The following is a 21,846-nucleotide window of genomic DNA, read 5'->3' as shown; positions in this document are numbered from 1 at the left end:
AGGACACAAACTCATCCTTTTTTATGGCTGCATAGTATTCCATGGTGTATATGTGCCACATTTTCTTAATCCAGTCTGTCACTGATGGACATTTGGGTTGATTCCAAGTCTTTGCTATTGTGAATAGTGCCACAATAAACATACGTGTGCATGTGTCTTTATAGCAGCATGATTTATGATCCTTTGGGTATATACCCAGTAATGGGATGGCTGGGTCATATGGTACGTCTAGTTCTAGATCCTTGAGGAATCGCCATACTGTTTTCCATAATGGTTGAACTAGTTTACAATCCCACCAACAGTGTAAAAGTGTTCCTATTTCTCCATATCCTCTCTAGCACCTGTTGTTTCCTGACTTTTTAATGATTGCCATTCTAACTGGTGTGAGATGGTATCTCATTGTGGTTTTGATTTGCATTTCTCTGATGGCCAGTGATAATGAGCATTTTTTCATGTGTCTGTTGGCTGTATGAATGTCTTCTTTTGAGAAATGTCTGTTCATATCCTTTGCCCACTTTTTGATGTGGTTGCTTGTTTTTTTCTTGTATATTTGCTTGAGTTCTTTGTAGGTTCTGGATATTAGCCCTTTGTCAGATGAGTAGATTGCAAAAATTTTCTCCCATTCTGTAGGTTGCCTGTTCACTCTGATGGTAGTTTCTTTTGCTGTGCGGAAGCTCTTTAGTTTAATGAGATCCCATTTGTCAATTTTGGCTTTTGTTGCCATTGCTTTTGGTGTTTTAGACATGAAGTCCTTGCCCATGCCTATGTCCTGAATGGTACTACCTAGGTTTTCTTCTAGAGTTTTTAAGGTATTAGGTCTAACATTTAAGTCTCTAATCCATCTTGAATTAATTTTCGTATAAGGAGTAAGAAAAGCATCCAGTTTCAGCTTTCTACCTATGGCTAGCCAATTTTCATAGCACCATTTATTAAATAGGGAATTCTTTCCCCATTTCTTGTTTCTCTCAGGTTTGTCAAAGATCAGATGGCTGTAGATGTGTGGTATTATTTCTGAGGACACTGTTCTATTCCATTGGTCTATATCTCTGTTTTGGTACCAGTACCATGCTGTTTTGGTTACTGTAGCCTTCCAGTATAGTTTGAAGTCAGGTAGCGTGATGCCTCCAGCTTTGTTCTTTTGACTTGGGATTGTCTTGGCAATGCGGGCTCTTTTTTGGTTCCATATGAACTTTAAAGCAGTTTTTTCCAATTCTGAGAAGAAACTCATTGGTAGCTTGATGGGGATGGCATTGAATCTATAAATTGCCTTGGGCAGTATGGCCATTTTCACGATATTGATTCTTCCTGTCCATGAGCATGGTATGTTCTTCCATTTGTTAGTGTCCTCTTTGATTTCACTGAGCAGTGGTTTGTAGTTCTCCTTGAAGAGGTCCTTTACATCCCTTGTAAGTTGGATTCCTAGGTATTTTATTCTCTTGGAAGCAGTTGTGAATGGAAGTTCATTCCTGATTTAGCTCTCTGTTTGTCTGTTACTGCTGTATAAGAATGCTTGTGATTTTTGCACATTAATTTTGTATCCTGAGACTTTGCTGAAGTTGCTTATCAGCTTAAGGAGATTTGGGGCTGAGATGATGGGGTTTTCTAAATATACAATCATGTCATCTGCAAACAGGGACAATTTGACTTCTTCTTTTCGTAACTGAATACCCTTGATTTCTTTCTCTTGCCTGATTGCCCTAGCCAGAACTTCCAACACTATGTTGAATAGGAGTGGTGAGAGATGGCATCCCTGTCTTGTGCCAGTTTTCAAAGGGGATTTTTCCAGTTTTTGCCCATTCAGTATGATATTGGCTGTGGGTTTGTCATAAGTAGCTCTTATTATTTTGAGGTACGTTCCATCAATACCAAATTTATGGAGCGTTTTTAGCATGAAGGGCTGTTGAATTTTGTCAAAGGCCTTTTCTGCATCTATTGAGGTAATCATGTGGTTCTTGTCTTTGGTTCTGTTTATATGCTGGATTACGTTTATTGATTTGTGAATGTTGAACCAGCCTTGCATCCCAGGGATGAAGCCCACTTGATCATGGTGGATAAGCTCTTTGATGTGCTGCTGGATTCGGTTTGCCAGTATTTTATTGAGGATTTTTGCATCGATGTTCATCAGGGATATTGGTCTAAAATTCTCTTTTTTTGTTGTGTCTCTGCCAGGCTTTGGTATCAGGATGATGTTGGCCTCATAAAATGAGTTAGGGAGGATTCCCTCTTTTTCTATTGTTTGGAATAGTTTCAGAAGGAATGGTACCAGCTCCTCCTTGTACCTCTGGTAGAATTCAGCTGTAAATCCATCTGGTCCTGGAATATTTTTGGTTGGTAGGCTATTAATTGTTGCCTCAATTTCAGAGCCTGCTATTGGTCTATTCAGGGATTCAACTTCTTCCTGGTTTAGTCTTGGAAGAGTGTAAGTGTCCAGGAAATTATCCATTTCTTCTAGATTTTCTAGTTGATTTGTGTAGAGGTGTTTATAGTATTCTCTGATGATAGTTTGTATTTCTGTGGGGTCCGTGGTGATATCCTCTTTATCATTTTTATTGTGTCTATTTGATTCTTCTCTCTTTTCTTCTTTATTAGTCTTGCTAGCGGTCTATCAATTTTGTTGATCTTTTCAAAAAACCAACTCCTGGATTCATTGATTTTTTTGGAGGATTTTTTGTGTCTCTATCTCCTTCAGTTCTGCTCTGATCTTAGTTATTTCTTGCCTTCTGCTAGCTTTTGAATGTATTTGCTCTTGCTTCTCCAGTTCTTTCAATTGTGATGTTAGAGTGCCCATTTTAGATCATTCCAGCTTTCTCTTGTGGGCATTTAGTGCTATAAATTTCCCTCTACCCACTGCTTTAAATGTGTCCCAGAGATTCTGGTATGTCATATGTTTGTTCTCATTGGTTTCAAAGAACATCTTTATGTCTGACTTCATTTCGTTATGTACCCAGTAGTCATTCAGGAGCAGGTTGTTCAGTTTCCATGTAGTTGAGCAGTTTTGATTGAGTTTCTTAGTCCTGAGTTCTAGTTTGATTGCACTGTGGTCTGAGAGACAGTTTGTTAAAACTTTCTGTTCTTGTACATTTGCTGAGGAGTGCTTTACTTCCAATTATGTGGTCAATTTTGGAATAAGTGCGATGTGGTGCTGAGAAGAATGTATATTCTGTTGATTTGGGGTGGAGAGTTCTATAGATGTCTATTAGGTCCGCTTGGTGCAGAGATGAGTTCAATTCCTGGATATCCTTGTTAACTTTCTGTCTCGTTGATCTGTCTAATGTTGACAGTGGGGTGTTGAAGTCTCCCATTATTATTGTACGGGAGTCTAAGTCTCTTTGTAAGTCTCTAAGGACTTGCTTGATGAATCTGGGTGCTCCTGTATTGGGTGCATATATATTTAGGAGAGTTAGCTCTTCCTGTTGAATTGATCCCTTTACCATTATGTAATGGCCTTCTTTGTCTCTTTTGATCTTTGATGGTTTAAAGTCTGTTTTATCAGAGACTAGGATTGCAACCCCTGCTATTTTTTGTTCTCCATTTTCTCGGTAGGTCTTACTCCATCCCTTTATTTTGAGCCTATGTATGTCTCTGCATGTGAGATGGGTCTCCTGAATACAGCAGACTGATGGCTCTTGACGCTTTATCCAGTTTGCCAGTCTGTGTCTTTTAATTGGAGCATTTAGTCCATTAACATTTAAGGTTAATATTTATGTGTGAACTTGATCCTGCCATTATGATATTAACTGGTTATTTTGCTCATTAGTTGATGCAGTTTCTTCCTAGCCTCGATGGTCTTTACATTTTGGCATGTTTTTGCAATGGCTGGTACCGGTTGTTCCTTTCCATGTTTAGGGCTTCCTTCAGGGTCTCTTGTAAGGCAGGCCTGGTGGTGACAAAATCTCTAAGCATTTGCTTATCTGTACAGGACTTTATTTCTCCTTCACTTATGAAACTTAGTTTGGCTGAATATGAAATTCTGGGTTGAAAATTCTTTTCTTTAAGAATGTTGAATATTGGCCCCCACTCTCTTCTGGCTTGGAGGGTTTCTACTGAGAGATCTGCTGGTAGTCTGATGGGCTTCTCTTTGTGGGTAACCCGTCCTTTCTTTCTTGCTGCTCTTAAGAGTTTTTCCTTCATTTCAACTTTGGTGAATCTGGCAATTATGTGTCTTGGAGTTGCTCTTCTCGAGGAGTATCTTTGTGGCGTTCTCTGTATTTCCTGAATTTGAATGTTGGCCTGCCCTGCTAGGTTGGGGAAGTTCTCCTGGATGATATCCTGAAGAGTGTTTTCCAACTTGGTTCCATTTTCCCCTTCACTTTCAGGCACCCCAATCAGACGTAGATTTGGTCTTTTTACATAATCCCATACTTCTTGCAGGCTTTGTTCATTTCTTTTTCTTCTTTGTTCTTTTGGTTCCTCTTCTCGCTTCATTTCATTCATTTGATCCTCAATCGCTGATACTCTTTCTTCCAGTTGATCGAGTCGGTTACTGAAGCTTGTGCATTTGTCACGTATTTCTCTTGTCATGGTTTTCATCTCTGTCATTTTGTTTATGACCTTCTCTGCATTAATTATTCTAGCTGTCAATTCTTCCACTCTTTTTTCAAGATTTTTAGTTTCTTTGCGCTGGGTACGTAATTCCTCCTTTAGCTCTGAGAAGTTTGATGGACTGAAGCCTTCTACTCTCATCTTGTCAAAGTCATTCTCTGACCAGCTTTGATCTGTTGCTGGTGATGAGCTGTGCTCCTTTGCAGGGGGAAATGCGCTCTTATTTTTTGAATTTCCAGCTTTTCTGCCCTGCTTTTTCCCCATCTTTGTGGTTTTATCTGCCTCTGGTCTTTGATGATGTTGACGTACTGATGGGGTTTTGGTGTAGGTGTCCTTCCTGTTTGATAGTTTTCCTTCTAACAGTCAGGACCCTCAGCTGTAGGTCTGTTGGAGATTGCTTGAGGTCCACTCCAGACCCTGTTTGCCTGGGTATCAGCAGCAGAGGCTGCAGAAGATAGAATATTGCTGAACAGCGAATATACCTGTCTGATTCTTACTTTGGAAGCTTCCTCTCAGGGGTGTACTCCACCGTGTGAGGTGTGGGGTGTCAGTCTGCCCCTAGTGGGGGATGTCTCCCAGTTAGGCTACTCAGGGGTCAGGGACCCACTTGAGCAGGCAGTGTGTCCCCTCTCAGTTCTCAAGCTCCATGTTGGGAGATCCACTGCTCTCTTCAAAGCTGTCAGACAGAGTCTTTTGCGTCTGCAGAGGTTTCTGCTGCTTTTGTTGTTGTTGTTGTTGTTGTTTAGCTGTGCCCTGTCCCCAGAGGTGGAGTCTACAGAGACAGGCAGGCTTCCTTGAGCTGCTGTGAGCTCCACCCAGTTTGAGCTTCCCAGCAGCTTTATTTACCTACTTAAGCCTCAGCAATGGCGGGCGCCCCTCCCCCAGCCTCACTGCTGCCTTGTAGTTAAATCACAGACTGCTGTGCTAGCAATGAGGGAGGCTCCGTGGGCGTGGGACCCTCCCGGCCAGGTGTGGGATATATTCTCCTGGTGTGCCCGTTTGCTTAAAGCGCAGTATTGGGGTGGGAGTTACCTTATTTTCCAGGTGTTGTGTGTCTCAGTTCCCCTGGCTAGGAAAAGGGATTCCCTTCCCCCTTGCGCTTCCCAGGTGAGGCGATGCCTAGCCCTGCTTCAGCTCTGGCTGGTCGGGCTCCATTGGCTGACCAGCACCAATTGTCCAGCACTCCCTAGTGAGATGAACCCGGTACCTCAGTTGAAAATGCAGAAATCACCGGTGTTCTGTGTCACTCGCGCTGGGAGTTGGAGACTGGAGCTGTTCCTATTCGGCCATCTTGGGTCTTGCTGTCTTATCAGAACTAAGCTGGGAATGTGCTATGTTTCAGCTGCTGACAGCAAATTGCCAGGCTTGTCCATCTGTTAACATTTTCTACTCTCTGTGCATTTAGGTTAAGTCCTGTCTGTTCCATTTAAAATCCAGTTTTTGAACTTCCATAAAACAAAGGCTGTAACAAGAAGAATTATGAAATTTTGAATGCTATCTGTCAGTAGAGAACAAAAAGGTTTGCATTCGTTTTACTGGAAATATCAAAAAATATCAGCTCTTCCAAATTAATGCCCCGTGTATTATAGTAAAGACACAGATACAGATGAAAACCTAGTATGTCTTACCATGTAGCTGGCTGTTGCTCACAGATGCAAGAATTCTCTAGCCAACCTATAAAATGTATTTGTGCTCAGTAGTAGATAAAGGAACTATATTTTGATTATTTAATTCCTAAAAGGGCAGAATTTGATTAGAAATCCAGGCCTCTAATCTTCAGCCTGCTATTTAAATTTCCTTTTCCTCTTTTTATAAAATCATATGTAATCAGATGTAAGTATCTTCTAAGTGGGGTAATTATGTAAATATCATGAATTTTAGGCCAAATTCACTCTTAGTTTTTAAAGTCCATATGTAGTATGTTAGTAGTAGGCATGGGTTGATATCACTCTATTAAAATACCATTTTCAGGAAAAAAAATAAGTCATTTTTAGGAGATCCCAAATGTGTAATTTAGAACTCTGTGTGCGTGAGTGTGTATGTCCGTCAGTAGGAACATTTGTTTTTTCCTGCAGCACAATACACTTTTCAGGAATCGCTCAAGACTTTACTAATTAGAATTAGTGCAGTTAGTCAAAGTTTAGTAAAACTCAGATACTTTAGGAAAATACTTGAAATGTATAAAATCTCTGCCTAAGTATGTGCTTCTGGGGAAAACTGCAGCTTGTAATTTACAATTCCAGAACTTAGTGGCCAATGGCTTTTAAAGAGGAGCCCCTCTCCCAGGTTTTTATTTTAAACCTTTGCATTTGTTCACCTTCTCCCCAAAGGTGGCAATATCCATTCACTTCCTCACCTCCTTTTAACTCCAGATTGAATCCAACAGTAAAGAAATACCAGTATTAGGAGGAGATGCTATACACTCTCAAAGAGAGGGAGCGTTCGTTAGTAGAGAGAATCAGGACCTCAGTGGTCTTCCTGCTCCATAATCCTTGAGTGGCCGTTCATACTGATAATCTCCAGACTTAATTGATATCTGTTATTCACCTAGCTAAACAATGCATATTTTATATGCTATGCAAAGGGCTTGGACCAGAAGCCATTAGAGTAGCTTATCTTTCTGAGACCATGGTTCTTGGATGTTGGACAACCTTTGAGGTCCCAATGAAGACTATGGATTCATTCCCCCAGAATAGTGTCCCAAACCACAAACCATACATTTTTAGAAACTGGGCATGATCCATGTCCATAGACACTAGACTAAGAAAATCTATTCTGGCCAGGTACGTTGGTTCACGCCTGTAATCCCAGCACTTTGTGAGGCTGAGGCAGGTAGATCACGAGGTCAAGAGATCAGGAAATTGAAAATCTATCCTAGGGATTGTGGCCCTTGTCCTGAGGTTCTAGTGTATCTATGATGACAATATTTTTTTTTAATAAGACATTTTACAGATCAAGACCACCTTCTTGTTTGTGTGTTTGATTTTTGAGACAGGATCACATTCTGTCCCTCAGAGTGGAGTGCAGTGGCGTGATCTCAGCTCACTGCAACGTCTGCCTCCCGAGTTCAAGCTATCCTCCAACCTCAGCCTCCTGAGAAGCTGGGACTAAAGGCACGCACCACCATACTTAGCTAATATCTGATTTTTTTTTTTTTTTTTTTTTTTTTTTTTTGGTAGAGATAGGATTTCACCATGTTGGCCAGGATGGTCTCCAAGTGATCTGCCCACCTTGGCCTCCCAAAGTGCTGGGATTATAGGCATAAGCCACTGCATCTGGCTGATGATGACCATTTTCTAACTTGATCTTAATACTAAGCCCTAAGGTAGTATAATTCTCATTTTACAGAGCAGGAAATAATAATTCAGGGAGGTTAGGGAAATGATCTAAAAGCAAAGAATCAACTGGGAGTATCCTCCAGCCTTGAAACAAAACTCCCTCTAAGTCCAATGTCCTTTCCTGTGGCCTGCCCTGCTTGAGAGCACAGAGCTTTTTATAGTGAACTTAGTTTGTCTGAGACAAAATACTGCAGGAAACCATGTAGAATGCCTGTGGCTGGCCTCTAGGGTCACCAACTATACTGGTTTCCCTGAGAGTGTTCCGATTTTAGCACTGGGAATCCCAAAGCCTGGGAAACCCCTCAGTCCCAAGCAAACTGGGATGGTTGACTACTCTGCTGGCACCATTCCATTTCACCACTATGTATTTATGAACCCAGAAGGCAAGAAAATGGACGTTTGTGCTGTGCCTACTCCATGTCTGTGCCAGGCACTGAGCTAGACTCTCTTCATCTAGTGTTGAATCCTTCAATTTGAATACTGGTTCTGCTACTCACTAGCCACATGGCTTTGGGCAAGTTTCTTAGTCTCTCTGTGCCTCAGTATCTTAGTTCAGGCTGCTATAACAAAGTACCACAGACAGGTGGCTTGTAAACACCATTTCTTCCCCACCATTCTGGAGGCTGGAAATCCAGATGAGGGTACCAGAATGGTCAGGTTCTGGTGCGGGTTTTCTTCCGGATTATAGATTTCTCATTATATCCTTACATAAAAAGAGATGAGATGATGAGAGCTCACTGGGGTCTCTTTTATAAAGAAACTGATTCCATTCATGAGGCCTCCGATGTCATGGCCTAATCACCTCCCAAAGGTACCACCTCCTAACATTGTCACAGTGGGGATAGTGCTCTGTGCTCTCAAGCAGGGCAGACCACAGGAAAGGACATTGGACTTAGATAGAGGGAGTTTTGTTTCAACAGGATTTCATATACATTTTGGGAGGACACAAACATTCAGTTAATTACGCTCAGTTTCCTGGTCTGTAAAATGGGAACAACAATGTAATTCCCAAGTTGTTATGATGATTAAATGAATTATTCATAAAGCACTTAGAACAGAGCTAGCACCACATAATAGGTGGGATGTGTGTATGTGTCTGTGTGTGTGTGTACATACATGTGCACACTTTAATAAAATATTTACCAAAAAAAGCTGCAAGGTAAATTGTGGTCCTCTCTTATATAAGAAAACTGCAGAGAGGCTGAGGTCACCCAGCTCAAAATGGCAGCATTTGGAATGTGTAATCATAGCACCCATTACTGATTCTAAGATCTGAATGTCCTTTTTTGTGTCTCTAGGCCTATGTGAACCTCCTTTTCTGGTACCAGTTCTTTTGTGGATTTTCTGGAACATCTATGACTGATTACTGGGTTTTGATCTTCTTCAACCTCCTCTTCACATCTGCCCCTCCTGTCATTTACGGTGTTTTGGAGAAAGATGTGTCTGCAGAGACCCTCATGCAACTGCCTGAACTTTACAAAAGTGGTCAGAAATCAGAGGTAGGTGTTAAAGCAAGATTGGATGGATCCATATCCATTGTAAAAGCCAGTGTGTTTTCTTAATTAGCCAAATATTGCAGTCCACTCAGAACTGTTTGAAATATCTGATTGTTTTAAAAGATCTCTACTCATGTGGCAGATATTAACTTACTTGCCCTTGAGGTAAATACAGATTAATCTATGAAGGGCCTTATGTACTTATAAGAAGAAATCTAAAGTTTGATCTTACAACCAATAATATCTAACATTTACTAAACCCCATTGCCATCTATTGTGCATCGCCTGTCTGATTTATCTTCATGAAAACACATTGAGACAGAACCTAGTGTTGGTCCCATTCTAAGATGAAGAATCTGAACCTCGAAGGGGTTAAGTAATTTTTCAAGAAATCCCACCACTAAACAGTGGTTCGGTATATGTTAGAAAGAATAGGTTATGTTTACTCTCAGCTTAAATTCTGGTTCTGCGGTATGTGACCTTCGTAAATTTTTTAACTTGCCTGTGCTGCAGGTTCTTTATGGGAATGATGTGAGGATTAAGGAAGATAATACAGGTACAATTTCCAGCCATAGTAAGCTCTCAATGTTGTCATTTTTACCCTCCGGAATTAACCAGAAATTTGAGGAAATCCCAAATTTAAAATAATGCATTTATTTTCATCAGACTAACTATTCTGACTTGAAATGCCTTTCTGGAATGGAGAGTCATTTAGTGTCCTTACACTACCTAGAACAACAGACAGAGAAATCACAGATTCAGCTTTCAGGAAAGAAGGAGTCCTTATAATCCTTTAATATCATCCAATCCATTCAGACCAAGGAACGACATGAGTTTTCCTAAAGGAATCCAGTCTGACTTCAAGTTCAAGCCAGGATGCAAGAACATGTGATTGATGTCAGTGAAGCTTGTCCCACCCCCCAGGCATAATTGAAATTCCAGATCCATTGAGGAAAGGAGGGTTGAGGGAGATTTTCAATCAAAGTTTTTATAGGCCGTATTTTAAAAGCCCATTTGTATGGACTAAAGATTGTTATTGGTCCTTATCCTTGCGATAAGTGAGATCATTGTTTCCTGTTGTTGAATCCTTTCACCAATCCTTTGTACACATTGTTCTAGTTAACTGGCCAGTTATATAAAACATGATCATAGTAGGCAGATTTTCCCAGCATGCAGCTATTGATAAAAGGTGACTGATTTCATTGACTTTACCTTCTAAAATTTGTACTTTCTTTGAACTTGGCCTCCAACAAAATTATGTTTTATGCTTGGATCGTTTTCCTGTGTTCAGTGTCATTAAATATTCTCTCCAGGGCTACAGAATCTCTCTCCTCTAAAGATGAGTCTGGAAGTCTGCAATCAGAAGCTTCCCTTCCATGAAGCCTCGCCCCCGTGTCTCCTCACCCACACAGTCTTTTTTTTTTTTTTTTTCCTTGGCTTTGGCTTCATGTCCAGACTTTCCCCTTTCAGTTTCCAGTGGATCCCCTGAGTTAATCCCTCCAGCCTCTCATTTATCTTAATCATGATCCTTCTCTCTTTACTTTTGTAAGTCCTATTCCTCATGTGACCGTGGGAAATTGTATTTCTTTCTGTTTACTCTAGGTTCTTTGAGCAACCTCTATTTCCCCAGATGCATGAAGTTATATTTTAACTTATCTCTAAGTGGTTCTCTCTTGTCCAGTGGCATTTTGCTTGCCCCTTTATCTCTGGCACATTCTCTTCCACCATTGGATTGGGCTTCTGCTGAGATTGTATGGACATTTGGATGAAGAAAGGTAGGCAGAATATCCCTCATATCCAATGAGGAAATAATAGAAGAAGATATAGAGAAAAGTGGACTGGAAACAATGAATCTTCATTGCTTTGATTTTCCAGAGGACGAAGGGATAAAAAGGGATAGATGTAAAAATTCCAAGTATATTCTTTTAAAGAATGGAAGAATGTATATGGAGAATTTGTATATTTATAAAGTTTTGTTCTTTAAGAGACAGTATAACATTTTCAAGGAAGCTTCAGTCTCTGCATTTGGAAGAAAACAAGACTGAGAACATGTTAGGAAAAGACTAGCTCAGGGATGTGACACATGTTTTTCCGATTTTGTTCATGGCAGATATCACTAATAAATGATAGCACTCTTTCCTGCTGGATCTGAATGCAGCCTCAGAATCCTTCACACAGCCCCAGAATCCAACTTCAGAGTTGGCTCTTGTTTGAAAAATCATTTTCAATCATTTGACTATATTTTTTTTGTCTCTTATTTTTTCTTTTTTTCTCTAAGATTTGTGTAGGAAGCAGTTTACTACATGAAAACTTGTATACGAATACTTCATTAACCTGATAAATATTTGTTGGGCACCTGGTATGTACAAGACACTGTTTTAGTCACTTGAATAAAAGAGTCAGCGTTCTACTCTATGATGCTTGCATTCCGCTGACAAAACTAGAAAATTTATTAAACAGATATAATTATTCCTGATGGTGATGAGATACTTCTCAGGTTTCCATAGTAGTAAGTGCCTGAGTGAGCACAACTTTTAGACTGGCTTGGTGTGCCTGTATGAGGAAGAGATATTTGAGCTAGGATACAAGTAATAAGGAACTGCTCATGTAGGAGGTCCAGGACAAGAATTCCTGGCAGAGAGAATAGCACAGGTAAATCCCTGAGGAAAGAATGGATCTGGCACATTTGAGGAAAAGAATGAAGGTCCATATTGCAGAATCAAAATGGCAAGAAGTAACCTGGAGAACTATTCAGTGAGCAAACCAGGTAGGACCTTATAGGTCATGAGAAGAAACTTAGATTGTGTTGGAAATGCAGTGGGAAGTCATTGGAGGGAGTGGAAGGAGTCAATTTGATTAATTAGAGAGATGGCATAACCTGGTTTACATTTTTTTAAGTCCATTTCCAATTTGCCTTAAGAAATTGGGGAAAAAAGGCAGCAAGGTGCCTTTTTTTCTAAGTGGGAAATGGGTTTAAGACCATCTGGCTGATTTGGGAAGATTGGATTGAGAATAGGGGAGGAAGCAAAGAGGACGGTTAGATGGCTATCCAGCCATTCATAGAGACAGTTGATAGTGAATTGGAATGAAAGGAGTAATTTAGAGAAAGAGGAATGGATAGAGTTGGAAAAGTTTTGGAACAGTACTTTCTGATCAGTAGGAAAGGAGAAGTTAGTACTACTGGCTGTATTTCAGCTAGATTTAAATTTTATCCTGTAATAAAGGCAACATGAGTTTAATAAACTTTCCTTCAAGGATTTTTTTCATCGTGTTTACTTGTGAACCCATCACATTCAGTTACCCTTATCTTTATCTCTGTTGACAAACACCACCTGAAGAAATGAAGCTTTCTCTCAGAGAAACAAATGTAAGTACTGGCTTGTGTTGTTTCTTTTCTTGGACCCTTGTTAATCTTACTCCCTCCTCGTTATCTGCTTCATTTCTAGGCATACTTACCCCATACCTTCTGGATCACCTTATTGGATGCTTTTTATCAAAGCCTGGTCTGCTTCTTTGTGCCTTATTTTGTGAGTCTTTGTTCACTCAGTATATTTGTTATTAATGAATCAATGATGCTTCTTTGTACTATGCCACCAATATCAGCATAAAGGAGGGCAGATTGCTCATATAATCAAGTTGATTATAAACTGACTAAAGTATAATCTCCCCAAAAATATATGTTAGGTAACGGATTAAATTTAGATAGACATACCTAGTTTGAGTCCTCTTAGGCCTCTTGTTAACCCTGTACTGCTTAAAAATTTTTATCAACGACTTGAACAAAATTGGATGTCTGGCTATATAATTAGATTAGTCAAAAATCAGACAGGCTGGGTACAGTGGCTCACACCTGTAATCTCAGCATTTTGGGAGGCCAAGGCAGGTGGATTGCTTGAGTTGAGGAGTTTGAAACCAGCCTGTGCAACACAGTGAGGCCACCGTCTCTACAAAAAATTTAAAAATTAGCTGAGTGTAGTGGTGTGGACCTGTGGCCCCAGCTATTTGGGAGGCTGATGTTGGAGGATCGCTTGAGCCCAGGAGGTCTAGGCAGCAGTGAACTCAGTGAACTGTGATCGTGCCACTGCACTCCAGCCTAGATAACAGACTGAGACCCTGTCTAAAAAAAGTCAGAGAGGAAATGCCAGAATATGACAGCTTTTATTAGTGAGTGCTGGGCTAATTCTACTCAAATGACATTCAGAGCATTAAATTTAAGATTCCGTAAGTAGTGTCTCCAAAACTATAAAACCTGTTTTACAGGTAAAGAATGGAAGAAATGTAACAAAGCAAAGAATGCATAAACTTTAATTTTAAAAAATTTAGGCTAACACCAAGCACAAAGCAGCATTGTATAGCTGCTCATCCACATATACCCCTCTCCTAAAGAAAACACCTGTATCATGGATGGTGTTAATAGAAGCACAGTGTTAAGAATGAAAAAGATTATCATTTCTAAATTAACAATTTTTATTCTTTATTCAAATAAAATCATTTGAATTAGGCTTGCTAGAGTTTTCTGGCCATACTGCACTTCAGGGGAAATATAAACAAGGCAGTCTGAAGTATATTCAGAAGAGAATGAAGATGATGGTGAAACATGAGAAAATTGTGTCATTAGAGGAATAGTTTAAGGACTTGAAGACATATATGAAAGGAGGGTATATTTTCCTCGGAAAGATAGTCATGATAGCTGCCTCAAAGATTTGTAGCTCTGTTAAATAGAACAAATTTCTCTATACCTTAAAAAGCTAGCAGTGTGAGTGAAAGGTTCCAGGAGGATCAATTATAATTCAGAATAAAGAGGAATTCCAGTTGAAAAAAACTGAAGATTAGATGCCCTGTCTGGAAGAGAGTCAGTCTCTTACTTGTGAAAAGTGTATTTATTTGTTTATTAAAAAAAAGTTTATTATTTACTTGTGAAAAGTTCAAGTTTATTTCAAATGGCCAGTTCACAGGGACCTTGTAGAAGGGACTCAAGCCTTGGTTGAATTGTAGATAAAGTGATGTTACCCACACCAAGTTGCACAACTATCTAAGATCATCTAATGTCCTCTCTTTCTAGACCTACCAGGGCTCAGATATTGACATCTTTGCGTTTGGAAACCCCCTGAACACAGCTGCTCTGTTCATCATTCTCCTCCATCTGGTCATTGAAAGCAAGAGTTTGGTGAGTGGTTTTCTCACCTCTGAAGTAGCCTAAAATCTTTTATGCTTGGGGATAATTTTTAGTTAGCTTGGAGCTCAATTTTTAGTTTTTTGAGGAACCTCCAAACTGTTCTCCATAGTGGTTGTACTAACTTACATTCCCATCAACAACGTACAGGGGTTCCCTTGTCTCCATATCCTAACCTGTGTCTGTGGGATGATATCTCATTGTACTTTTCTTTCTAGATAAAGTTACTTAATTAGTGAGCCAATGTTAAGAAAAATCATATTGCAAGATATGCATGAATATGAAAGTAGCTAGGCTGTGGTATGACATGCAGACATTTATTTCTTGCTCATATAAAGTTGGCTGATATTCCAGACAGCTCTAGAAGCAACTGTCCTCTGAGAGAACTTCTTGGTCAGTATGGAAGGAAAGGAGACAGCATGGAAAACTGCAGACCAGCTCTTACATGCTTCTAACCTGAAAGTTTTACATACCCCTTGTAATCACATTTTATTAGTCAAAGCAAGACATATGGCCATGCTTAATTTCAAGGGAGTGTGGAAATATCATCCATCTTAATGCTTACTCAGGGAGCAGAATAACAGTATTTGTGAGCAACAGTACTGTCTAACACCTATTTGAATGGCTTAAGTTTGAGGTTCACTGGGTTAAGGTATTACATTAACAAGGAAACAGACCAATGAGTAACTATATGAAAAAAAATTAAGAAGAAAATCCAGACACCTCTTGGTGCATGGATAGTATAGAATAAACTAGTCAACAGAATTCCCTTTTGGCATTTGAGTTAGTTTTACAGAATTCAAACAGTGAGGTAACTCATTCACAAAAAATACTCCCATCTCTTTGATATCTTATATTTTGTTTGTTAAGGTTTGTTACACCATTCATCCAGTGCTTAGATGTGTTGTCTCTTTAATGGAGCAGATTTGTCCAGGTGGCAATACCGTATCAGTGAGAGAGCATTCATTTCCTCTGTTCGTCTTGTCTTACAGACTTGGATTCACATGCTGGTCATCACTGGTAGCATCTTGTCTTATTTTTTATTTGCTATAGTTTTTGGAGCCATGTGTGTAACTTGCAACCCACCATCCAACCCCTACTGGATTATGCAGGAGCACATGCTGGATCCAGTATTCTATTTAGTTTGTATCCTCACAACGTGCATTGCTCTTCTGCCCAGGTATGGTATTTATTTTATCATTGAGAGAATAAATGGAATCATAGGCTAGGAATCCTTCAAGTAACTACTAAGAATGGTTGGCAGGCCACCCTGTTTAGTAGTGAGAAAGTCCATTTGTGTCCTAGTTAAAATGTTGGTTTTAACTGTTTTATCAGAGAACATAAATGGCTTAAGCAAACCGAGAGACTGATTGACCTCTCATGAAAAAGTTTATCTGGTTGACAGTTTACAGGGATAGGGTAGCTTTGCTTCACAGAGTTATCTAAGGATCTAAATCCTTTCCTCTATCTTTTTACTTTACTGTCTCCCAGTGGTCAGCCCCTTGTCTGGGTCCATTTCGTGCTGCCACAGTGGAATATCACAGGTAACTTATAAACAGAAATTTATTGGTTCACAGTTTTGGAGGCTGAAAAGTCTAACGTCAAGCCACCAGAAGATTTGATGATTCCAATTCCAAGATGGCACCTTGAACACTACACCTTCAGATGGTGGAAGGGCAAAGAGGCAAAAGGGGATCGAACTCGCCCTTTTATAATGGCATTAATCTCACTCATGGGGTCTCTGCCTTATCACCTCTTAAGGTCCTATCTCTTAATATTGTAAAAACAGCTGCTAAATTTCAACAAGTCATGTTGTTCCAAAACTCATTTGAAGGGAATTCCAACGATAGCAGCCCTCATCTGCATGACTGAAGATGACTCCTCAGCTGATCCCCAACCCTGCTTGCCCCTGTATACAGGAATGGGAAAGTAGAGGGCAAGCAACTTTGTTTTTGTATTTTTGTTTGTTTGTTTTTCTTGTAGTGGCATGAACCTACATATGTACATTGTAACTGAGTGGCTAAAATCTCGGAGTTTCTAAAAGGAAGAAAGGGAGAATAGGTATTGAGGGACAAGTAGCAGTCTCTACTACAATCCGTAAACACTGAACACTTTTCAACTTTCCTCCTTTATCTGAGTTCAGTTATTCCCCCAGTTCTAGTTTAATCTGATTTATAATATTGTATGGGATGGAAATGACTAAGAAGAATACATGGGTTTTTAATATATGGATAGATTCTTGGAACACGGAACTCATTGTCTCTGCAGTTTCACAAAATCTGTTTAGCTGAAAAGATTACAACAAATAGTTGTTCTCCTTTTTTAAACATAATTGAGAGTCATAGTGGTGAGTTCATGTTATTCTATAACAGCGTCAACAAACTGTGACAAACAGCCCAAATTTGGCCTACTGTCTGATTTTGTAAATAAAGCCATACTCATTTACATATGATCTATGGCTGCTTTTGCAATACAACAGCAGAACTGAATAGTTCCAATAAAGTTTGTCTGGCTTGCAATGCCTAAAATATTACTATCCAACCCTTTACAGAAAAAGTTTGCCCGCTCTAATCTGTAACTGTATCATACAGCACAACGGACACAATCTTTTGTTGCTGACCAATGTCTCTTCTAGAAATGCATAAGAAAACCCGTCTGAGTTACTCAATGGTACTTATATATAACAATATCACTGTGAAACTAAGATACTTCTATAATGCTCACTGCTATTGCCAGCTTCCAGATTAAAAACTGACAAGACAAACATAGAATTTCTGAAAAAGCAATTAAGGTTTTGGCTTTAAAAATTCTGGGCCTTTAACAGTATAGATCTAGTATTTTTGTGGTATACTAAAAAAATGACTCCCTAAAAGATTTCCATGTCCTAATCTCTGTAACGTGTAAATTTTATCTTATGTGGCAAGAAAAGAACTTTGCATAAGTGATTACATTATGGATCTTGAGACAAAGAGATTACTCTGAATTATCCAGGTGGATCCTAAATGTAACCACAAGTGTCCTTATAAGAAAAGAGGCAGAGGGAGATTTGACACAGAAGAGGAGAAGGCACTATGCCTATGGGATCATGGATTCCTTAGCCACAAGCCAAGAAATGTCATAAGCCACCAGAAGCTGGAAGGGGCAAGGAATAGATGCTCTTCTAGAGGGTCCAGAGGGAGCACACCCTTTCCAATACCTTGATTTTGGCCCAGTGAAGTTAATTTCATATTTTTTGCCTTGAAAACATTGAGAGAATAATTTTTGTAATTCTAAGCTACCAAGTTTGTAATAATGTGGTATAGCAGTCATAGGAAACTCATACAGATTTGGGTACCCAGAATCGGTTTCTGCTATAACAAATGCAGAAAACTATGGAAGTGGCTTTGAAATTGGGTAATGGGCAGAGGCAGGGAGAATTTTGAGGCACATATAGAAAAATCCTCTTAGACTTCCTTACCCAGGCCCTTGGTAGAAATATGCACATTAAAGTTGTAATCAGTGATCTTGATAGCTACATTTACTTATTAGTTCCAATATTTTATTTTAGATTTTCTACATATATAGTAATGCCATTAGCAAATAATGACCATTGTGTTTCTTTCTTTCCAACATGTAAGCACTTGATTTTTCTTATTGACCTGGCTGGGGAAACTTGTCTTGTTTCTGATCCCAGAAGGAAAGGTTTCCATATTTTCCTATTAATTATTATTATATAGAATTATTATATAGAATGTTATGACTATACCATTAACCAGATTAAAGAAGTTCCATTCTATTCCTTATTTTCACATTTAAAAAAATAAATAAATTTTTGTATCAATTGAGATAAGATTATCTTTTTTTATACTGTTAGTGTAGTAAATTACATTAATTGCTTTTATAATATGAAAACAGTCTTGCATTACTGAAAAATTAAGTTACTGCTGGTGAGGTTTCAGAAGAAAATGAAGAAGTCAGAGAAAGCCTGTATCATCAGATATAGAGAATACATATATCATCATACACAGAAAGTTGCTAGAAATATGAATTTTCAAGTACACTGATGAGGACTCAGAAGAAAATGAGGAACATGCTTTGGGAATTTGAGGGAAGTGGATCTTGCAAATACTGGCCGGAAAATTAGCTAAATTGTGTTCTACAGTAATATAGAAAGCAGAATTTGTAAGCAGTGAAGTTGGATATTTGACTGAGGAGGTTTCTAAGCAGAGTATTGAAGGTGTGTCCTGATTTACTGCTTATAGTAAAATGTGAGAGGAAAGATGCTGAAGGGAAAACTGCTAAGCCACAAGGAACTTGGTTTAGGAAATTCTCAGTCTATCCAGATTGCAAAAGTTGCTAAAGTTAGGAGATTGACTGTTAGGAGTATGCTTTGGGGAGAAGTTTGAGAGCATAGCTGGACAACCTTTCTGCTAGTGCTGAAGAGATTAGTTATGTGATTCCTAGATCTCCTCAACCATTGTAGTAGTAACCAGGAAAAGAAATGAGGTTATACAGGAAAGATCTGTGGTAGTACCTCTTATCTAGTGGCATAAATCCCAGTGACATACATAGGAGAGTCACAAGACTTTTGAGAACGTTATACCAGAAGAAACACTGCCAGCTTAGTCTAGGAAGGGACACATTTGTGGTACTTTGTTACGATAGCCATAGGAAACTGATACAAATAGCATTTTTAACACTTACTGTGTGTCAACACTCTGCCTGCTTTGTATGTATTGTCTCATTTAACCTAATATTAAGCCTATGTAGCAACTATTTATATCTCTACTTTTATAGATGTTATTTATTTTTGTTTTTTAATAAACACTTACATGACAATTACTGTTTTCTAAGTGCTTTACAAATATTAATTTATTTAATATTGTTTTATCTCCATTTTACATTAGAGTTCAGTTACCCTCTCCCTTTATTTCAGGAGCCAAGTGGCCACCAGACCCTTTTGCTTTTTTAATTGGTTAGTATTTGGGGGATTTTCCATAATGCATTTGAGGTGAATTTAATTCTAATGATGTTTCTTGTCACCTAGGTTTGTATACAGAGTTCTTCAGGGATCCCTCTTTCCATCTCCAATTCTGAGAGCTAAGCACTTTGACAGATTAACTCCAGAGGAGAGGACTGAAGCTCTCAAGAAGTGGAGAGGAGCTGGAAAGATGAATCAAGAGACATCAAACTATGCTAACCAATCAGCTGGCAAGTCAGGAAGAAAACCCATGCCTGGCCCTTCTGCTGTATTTGCAATGAAGTCAGCAACTTCCTGTGCTATTGAGCAAGGAAACTTATCTCTGTGTGAAACTGCTTTAGATCACGGCTACTCTGAAACTCAGGCCTTTGAGATGGCTGGACGCTGCAAAGATTAAGAAAGGTAGACACCCTCCTTGGAGTTGCAAGTATTCTTTCAAGGTTGGAAGAGGGATTTTGAAGCGATATCTCTCCAAGCAAGAATGACTTGTTTTTCCATAAGGGACATGAGCATTTTACTGGGCTTGGAAGAGCTGACATGATGACCATTATTGTATGTTTGTATATACATTTGTAATAGAGGGCTAGAGTTTGACCTAGACAGAGTTTAAGGAAGTGAAATATTTAATTCAGAACCAAATGCTTTTGTAAAACTTTTTGGATTTTGTAAAAGCATTTTCATTCTCTTAGAAATTCAAATATTTTCAAGGGGAGTCATTTGAGACATATTTATTTTACTAGGAGATCTTATATTCTAGAGAAATGCTTTTAAATGGTCAGGCTCCAATCTGAATTTTTTTTATTAAGAAAAAAGTAGTTTTTAATGAATTGGTTAGGACTCAGAGGAAATACGGAAAAAACGTAGATGGTTAATTTACAGGTAAAATCCCAAGAGCCTTTTAAACAACAAGGTACCTAAAATAGGTATAATTATACTGCTTAAAATACAATTAGTGTCTATTAATAGCTTTTTATTTTCTGTGGGAAGATGCTTTAGGTCTTCTGACTGAAGATGTAGGCATATCTCTCTGCTCATTTCAATGTTTTCCTGAGGTGGAGCCTTCATTGGAAAGGAGAAAGAGGGATTCTAGGGTTTCCTCAGGGACCAGGAATGCATTCCTCTCTCAGGTTCCAATCAAGAGAAGACCTTTTATGAGATCTGCCTCTGTATAGATGTTGTCAGTTAGGAAACTGAAGCCATAGATCAGGCAGACAAACAGCCCACTGGGCAATTTCCTGTATTTTAAAACTGACAATAGCCTGATCGAAGTGATATAATCAATTTCAAAACAATCTTCCAGAGGCCACTTGAAGGTTCATAGTTTTTACAATACCCTAAGACTTTTCAGGTGTTGGAGCCTCTAAAATATGAGATATAAACTGAAACTAATACAGGTTGTTCTCTGGAGGTTTCTATGAGGTTCTTAGAAAAATTTGGTTTTAAAATACATTTGAGGACAGGAATGTCTATAGCAAGTTTACTGCTATTGCAAATCATGTATGCTGGCTTTAGTTGTAACAAATAAACTACTTTATGCTAAGTAAGGCCAGGTACTACTATAAAATCATATATTCCTGTTTGAAGTTCTTGTGAATTCCTTTCTCTATTTATTATATTTGAAAGTTGTCAGCCACCAATCATCCAGAATTTCCTTCCTGAATCTCCATGCTCATATGCAACGTCTGCCTCAAGGTCTTCTTAATGACTGTTATTCTCAGGGTTTAGTTTTCTACCTTCTGCCTACTATTTTGGTCTGACATTTTTGTAGCCTTCTGTTATTCTTGGAAATAGTCTTTTACATAAGCTGATTTCTAGAACTTTCAAAATCTCACATAGCTAATGGAAGTTGCTTTCTGCTTTCTTATGACTGTTTTTATAAATAAACTGTTTCATAAATAATGTATACTGAAAAATCATCATCACTCTTATAAACATCTGCCAAATCCAACTGTAATTAGTACCAGAACTTAGAAGGAAAGTCACAAAGCATGCCTTTTACCAGAATATTGCTTTTGCCTTATATGGAAAATCACTGATGTCATATCATTTATTATCCTCGCAGCAGTTGTCATTCATTCCCTGAGATCGTCGTCTCCTGATAAACAATAATTTAGAGATATGTTCACTTGTAAATAAAAAGGTTAGCATCTCAGGACAAAGAATGAGCCAAAAACACTAAGGAAAAAGATCAATTTTCAGAATTGAATTATCTGTACATATGAATAGAGGAAAATACTGAGTGCTAATGTGATAGGGTCACAATCTCGTATCCACAATTCTAAAACCTCCAAACCTCTGAAAACTGAAATATTTTTATAAATTAGGCCAAAATTCTAT

General features: G+C 38.7%; 1 protein-coding gene across 6 annotated transcripts in view; it reads left to right on the top strand.

Annotated features, from left to right (window-relative positions):
• ATP10D (ATPase phospholipid transporting 10D (putative)) overlaps positions 1 to 21,417 on the top strand; it is a 126,074-nt gene extending 104,657 nt beyond the window's left edge. For 2 of the 6 annotated variants that reach the window (XM_030919646.1, XM_030919639.1), the window contains 5 exons: positions 9,179 to 9,379; positions 12,823 to 12,903; positions 14,439 to 14,543; positions 15,542 to 15,729; positions 19,576 to 21,417. In XM_030919646.1, the coding sequence (XP_030775506.1) occupies positions 9,179 to 9,379; positions 12,823 to 12,903; positions 14,439 to 14,543; positions 15,542 to 15,729; positions 19,576 to 19,906 (906 nt within the window). In that variant the 3' untranslated portion in view covers positions 19,907 to 21,417. Of the gene's footprint in view, positions 1 to 9,178; positions 9,380 to 12,822; positions 12,904 to 14,438; positions 14,544 to 15,541; positions 15,730 to 16,040; positions 18,333 to 19,575 lie in introns of those variants that run through there. The other 4 variants (XR_004053983.1, XM_030919651.1, XR_004053984.1 and 1 more) reach the window with 4 other exon arrangements.
• The last annotated feature ends 429 nt before the right edge of the window (positions 21,418 to 21,846 follow it).

Source organism: Rhinopithecus roxellana, chromosome 2 (genome assembly GCF_007565055.1).
Source record: "Rhinopithecus roxellana isolate Shanxi Qingling chromosome 2, ASM756505v1, whole genome shotgun sequence".
In the NCBI taxonomy this organism is placed as follows: domain Eukaryota; kingdom Metazoa; phylum Chordata; class Mammalia; order Primates; family Cercopithecidae; genus Rhinopithecus; species Rhinopithecus roxellana.
The sequence above is the reverse complement of the archived record's forward strand: the minus strand, read 5'-3'. Positions and strand labels throughout refer to the sequence as shown.